The sequence below is a fragment of the Hippocampus comes genome, unplaced genomic scaffold (genome assembly GCF_001891065.2).
Source record: "Hippocampus comes isolate QL1 unplaced genomic scaffold, H_comes_QL1_v1.1 scaffold333, whole genome shotgun sequence".
Lineage (NCBI taxonomy): Eukaryota > Metazoa > Chordata > Actinopteri > Syngnathiformes > Syngnathidae > Hippocampus > Hippocampus comes.
In genome coordinates this window covers 504,876-509,140 of record NW_017805386.1, presented here as the reverse complement: position 1 = coordinate 509,140, position 4,265 = coordinate 504,876, and the positions used below count along the sequence as shown (strand labels likewise).

The window sequence follows — 4,265 nt, the reverse complement described above, 5'->3', positions numbered from 1 at the left end:
GCTAAAAATGCCTTACTATACATGGTCGTTTTTTTCGGCTAAAAACTGTTTTTTTTCGGCTAAAAACGCCTTACTGTACATGGTTGTTTTTGGGGGGGCCAAAAAAGTCTTGCTAAAAACGCCTTACACACCTATCACCGAAGTGCCAACAAAGAGTTAACAAAGGGTCCAAAAGACGCACACAAAGGGGAAAGAAAGGGTCCATTCAAGTGTCCATTCAGGTGTTTTAACAGGGTGCTCGTGATGTTTCGACAAACTGTGCAGGTTCCTTTGAATTTTCAAAAATAAAGTTGAGCAAAGCCTCAAATATCGATTTTGTCCTTTATTTCTTACTTTTTGTTTGTAAATTAAACATTACATTCTGTCGACAATGTTTTTGTTCACACTAAATGACATTTAAAATGACATCATGATGTTTCAGTCGAAAAAGTCGCTGTCCAAGTAAAGAACTCTTTCAAAAACTGGTAAACACTGTCACCTGCTGGCGGTCGACAGAAATGAAATACACATTTCAAAGAAAAAAAACCCATCCAAAACTTTTGGATGGGGTTTGCGCTTCCCGTTCCTACCTTCTAGAAAAACAAAACTCACTTTCATGACGACTTGTGCAGAGTTCATATTCATACATATCACGGGGCACTGCTGATCTTGTGGCTGTTGTGCCCAATGGGTTGTAGTCAGTGTTGTTGTTTTTTTTTTTTTTGTGTCATTCTCATCGATGTATTTCTTGATGTTGAAGTTTTCAGGATCTCTTTCTCCTGCTCTCGGAATTCCCGAAGTCGGCCGGTCGGAGTTTCATCTCGGCAAACTCGATGGAGGTCTCGTGGCCCTTCCAGTGGAACCAGTTGACACCCTGTGATGGGAAGCAAGCAAGTAGAAATACTTGGTTACCGTAGTCGAGTAGATTGCGTGTCCTCCCGAAGCGTTGCCTCTCCGCGCGTGTTCAAGTCGCACTTGTTTGAAGCTTTAAAGTCAAAGCAACATCTACTCTAGGCGAATTTCTGGCAGCCCGCGTTTCGTATTCCATCTGCGTATTAAGGCGGTGGATTTTCTTGAGGAAAAAAAATGCATGCTTGGTTGAACATTCTGTAGTTTGGATTATACAAGGTTTAACTCCGTTTTGTTACATGAAACTTACATTGTGACACACACGCACACGCACACACGCACACACGAGCATCTGTCAAGTCATCCCCACAAACCGTGAGCAAAAATACATGAAAAATGAACGTCTCCGAAAAGAGGGGAGAATTGAACGAATGAATGAATGCTGCTAAATGCCACAAGATGGCGGCGCTACCTTTCTATGAAAAAGGCCTCTGTCCTGTTGAAAAGTACAAGTAGCCTTTTACTAGTACTGACTCAATCCCTTGGAGGAAAAGAAAAAAAAATACAGCCTGAAATGTATTTAGGCAAAAAACTTCAAACGTAGGGGACAGGGAACGAGCCCTGACGCAAAACAACTGACCACCCCCCCCAGCGGCAAAGCACCACTTTTGCCTGTGCGAAACTCCTCGTTGTCCAAAATACAAAAGGGCTTCTACTTTCTGGACCTGCATTTGACACTTTTTTTCAGATAGGAGGATTTCTTTATTTTGGCCGTCGCCCTTCCTGGGCAACGAGATGCCGTAAGATGAGCCCCAAAGCACTACTTTTATATCAGACGGGCTTTGGCCAGCAAATTGTGGCACGAAAACAGTCGGCTGGGTAATAGTCTTCTTGGAGTCTCCGTACCTTGCTATGACTTTTGTCTCCGTATTTTCCCATCAGGTTGACACGATGGCAGTTTTTGTACCAGAAGGCTCCCTTGTAGGACAAAGCACAGTTGGTGACGGCGATGTCGTTGTCGTTGTCGAAAGTGGAGAAGGGGCGGCCGTGGTGGTACGTCATGGAGTCGCCTGGCACACAGGCAGGAAGGAAAACATTCAAACTTCATCACTTTGTCCGCCTTCTCTTTTTCACAAGGTTGCTTGAATGCCTTGTTCCCATGAAAAGTGTCCACCTCGTAAAGTGTCAAGAAAGGCGTCGGCGCGCGACAACAAAGAGTACACAAAAAGCATCCGGCGAAGGGCATACAAAGAAGCCACCAACTGTCAAAAACAACAACGAAAAAAAACGAAAACTGAGCCGTGATCAGTTTTTTTTGGTTTCATTCGGCAGCTTGTTTGGTTTATTTTCCTAAATTTTGTCGGGCCGTTTTCTTGAGCTCACTTTAGTCAAGGTGTTTCTGTTCGCTAGGCACCGCTGCCCTTCATTCATTGGCTTTTTCCATTTGGTTAACTTTGGTCTGGTCACTTTTGTTTCCAAACGGCACTATTTACTACATTTGGTTTGCTCGCGTTGGTCTGCTGGCTTTCGTTCGGTAGCTTTCGCTTGGTCTTGCTCACTTCGGACCGGTTGCTTTCATTTGCCATTTTTCTTTCGTAGGTTTCATTCGGTTGCTTCCGTTTGCTTGTTTTTTTTTTTTTGTCTTTTTTTTTGTTTTTGTTTGTTTAGCCCGTTTCCTTTGACCCGCTTTCGTTTGCGAACTTTCATGAGCTGACCTACCTGCTGTGCCACTGTAGGCGCCGATGTAAAGCTTATAGCGCGTTCTTGGCTCTGCGATGGAGAACTTGTCGTACTGAGCGAAGGCCGACTCTCCGGCATCCCTCAGGTCGACGCGCAGCACGTACTGGCCTGCAGTCGTGATCTTGTGGAGGTTGCCGAGACCTGGAAGGGTCAATTTGATCGAGCGTCGGCACGGGAAGGTGCAAAACGCTCAATCGGTCCAAGGGCGGAGAAACGCACCTAGCCAGAACTCATCGTTGATGTTACCAAAGCCAGCGGTGTAGTTCTTCCAGTTCCTGAAGAACTCCAGCCTCCCGTTTTGCCGTCTCAAGAAGACCTGCAGAGGACACACCTTCCGTCACCCAAACTCCTTCACTTGAGTAAAAGTGAAAAAAAACAGACTCTGTCATGCATTTCAGAATAAAGGTTAAAAAAACAAAACGAAGAATAATGATGAGCAATGAGCGCACGCGTGGTTCATCCTGAAATCTCCGTCAATTTGCGGGGAGTAAATTGCTGATCAAATTGTAGCAGATGCTCACCGTCCACCCTCCGCCGTCCGTCTCCATGTCGCAGTAGACCTGGATGACCTGGCTTGGAACGCCGGCCACGTAGATGCTATACACGCCTGTTGCGCGCTCCCCATTCAGGAAGATCTGAGCGCAGTCTTTGGGGTACCTGTGCAACTGGCCCACTGAGAACAAGCAAAAAAAACAAAAGCAAACGGAACTAAATCAAAATGGTCGGAGACTTTGGGAGCGGTGCAACGCACTTCCCCCGCAGATTGCGGCTCTGGCGGCACTTTGGAACTGCGGTGGTGAAGTCGTGGTCCTTGCCTGTACTGAAGACGGCGGTGGCGTGGCGACTCCGCTCAGCCGTGGAGATGGCTTGCAGTTGGACCGTGTACTCCGTGGACCTGGCGAGCTGGGCCATGTTGTACGAGGAGGCGGTTGGACTCAGCATGACCTCCTACAAAGTCACGTGCGACAAACCAGGACAGCGAGTGGCACGATTAAAAAAAAAAAAAAAAAAACAAGAGCAGACCCACAGATTTTTTTTCACAGCCTTGTCGTGAGTTGAACATGACACCTCGAAGCCAAAGATGATGATGTCTTTCCATCGGAAGAGTGGCCACCACTGATCTTTTTTTTGCCTCCGGGGCAGTGGCATGCAAAGTGAACATTCACCGCGAGTCAACGACAACAACAAGCCTCTTGTCACCATCGCCGGAGGACACACCCACCACAGTCATAAATATGCAGACTGCGCAGCTACAATTTGGAACAGAAGAGCCCTTTTGCATGAAAGGTGAAATGTTTTCAAGGGACAAGAAGTGTCATGAAAACAATTCCTCTCTTTTAATTAAACAGCTCATGAATATTTTGGTTTTTGTTAAGATTGGATATTTGCCCGTGTGTTGTTATTTGATGTAAAATGTTCTTTAAAACGCTTTGTTACAGCTGCAGCTGTTGCCAAAGTGCCATGTCAATAAAAATGGATTGTGTTGTATATCTTCGAAAAAAATGAAAGGAATTCCCAAGGATTACGAAGAGAAAAAAAAAAAGATCTCTTGTAAGAAGTCCCTGCATCCAAAACTTTTGAGGACCCGAGGTGTATTGTACCCGGGTTGAGCCATCGGTCGCGGAGAAGGTCAGGGAGTAGCCGCTAATGGCCGCTTGCGGCGGGCTCCCTGTCCGAGTGGGGCTATCCGGTTGCAT

The 4,265-nt window shown here is 46.2% G+C and overlaps 1 protein-coding gene across 1 annotated transcript in view; it reads right to left on the bottom strand.

Moving 5' to 3' along the window:
* Window positions 1-662: 662 nt before the first annotated feature.
* LOC109517714 (tenascin-like) overlaps window positions 663-4,265 on the bottom strand; it is a 27,365-nt gene continuing 23,762 nt past the window's right edge. Inside the window, exons 18-24 of the mRNA XM_019873044.1 lie at window positions 4,170-4,233; window positions 3,384-3,516; window positions 3,090-3,241; window positions 2,788-2,884; window positions 2,548-2,709; window positions 1,735-1,898; window positions 663-853 (exon numbers count right to left, since the gene is read on the bottom strand). Of these exons, the coding sequence (XP_019728603.1) occupies window positions 743-853; window positions 1,735-1,898; window positions 2,548-2,709; window positions 2,788-2,884; window positions 3,090-3,241; window positions 3,384-3,516; window positions 4,170-4,233 (883 nt within the window). The 3' untranslated portion in view covers window positions 663-742. The remainder of the gene's footprint in view (window positions 854-1,734; window positions 1,899-2,547; window positions 2,710-2,787; window positions 2,885-3,089; window positions 3,242-3,383; window positions 3,517-4,169; window positions 4,234-4,265) is intronic.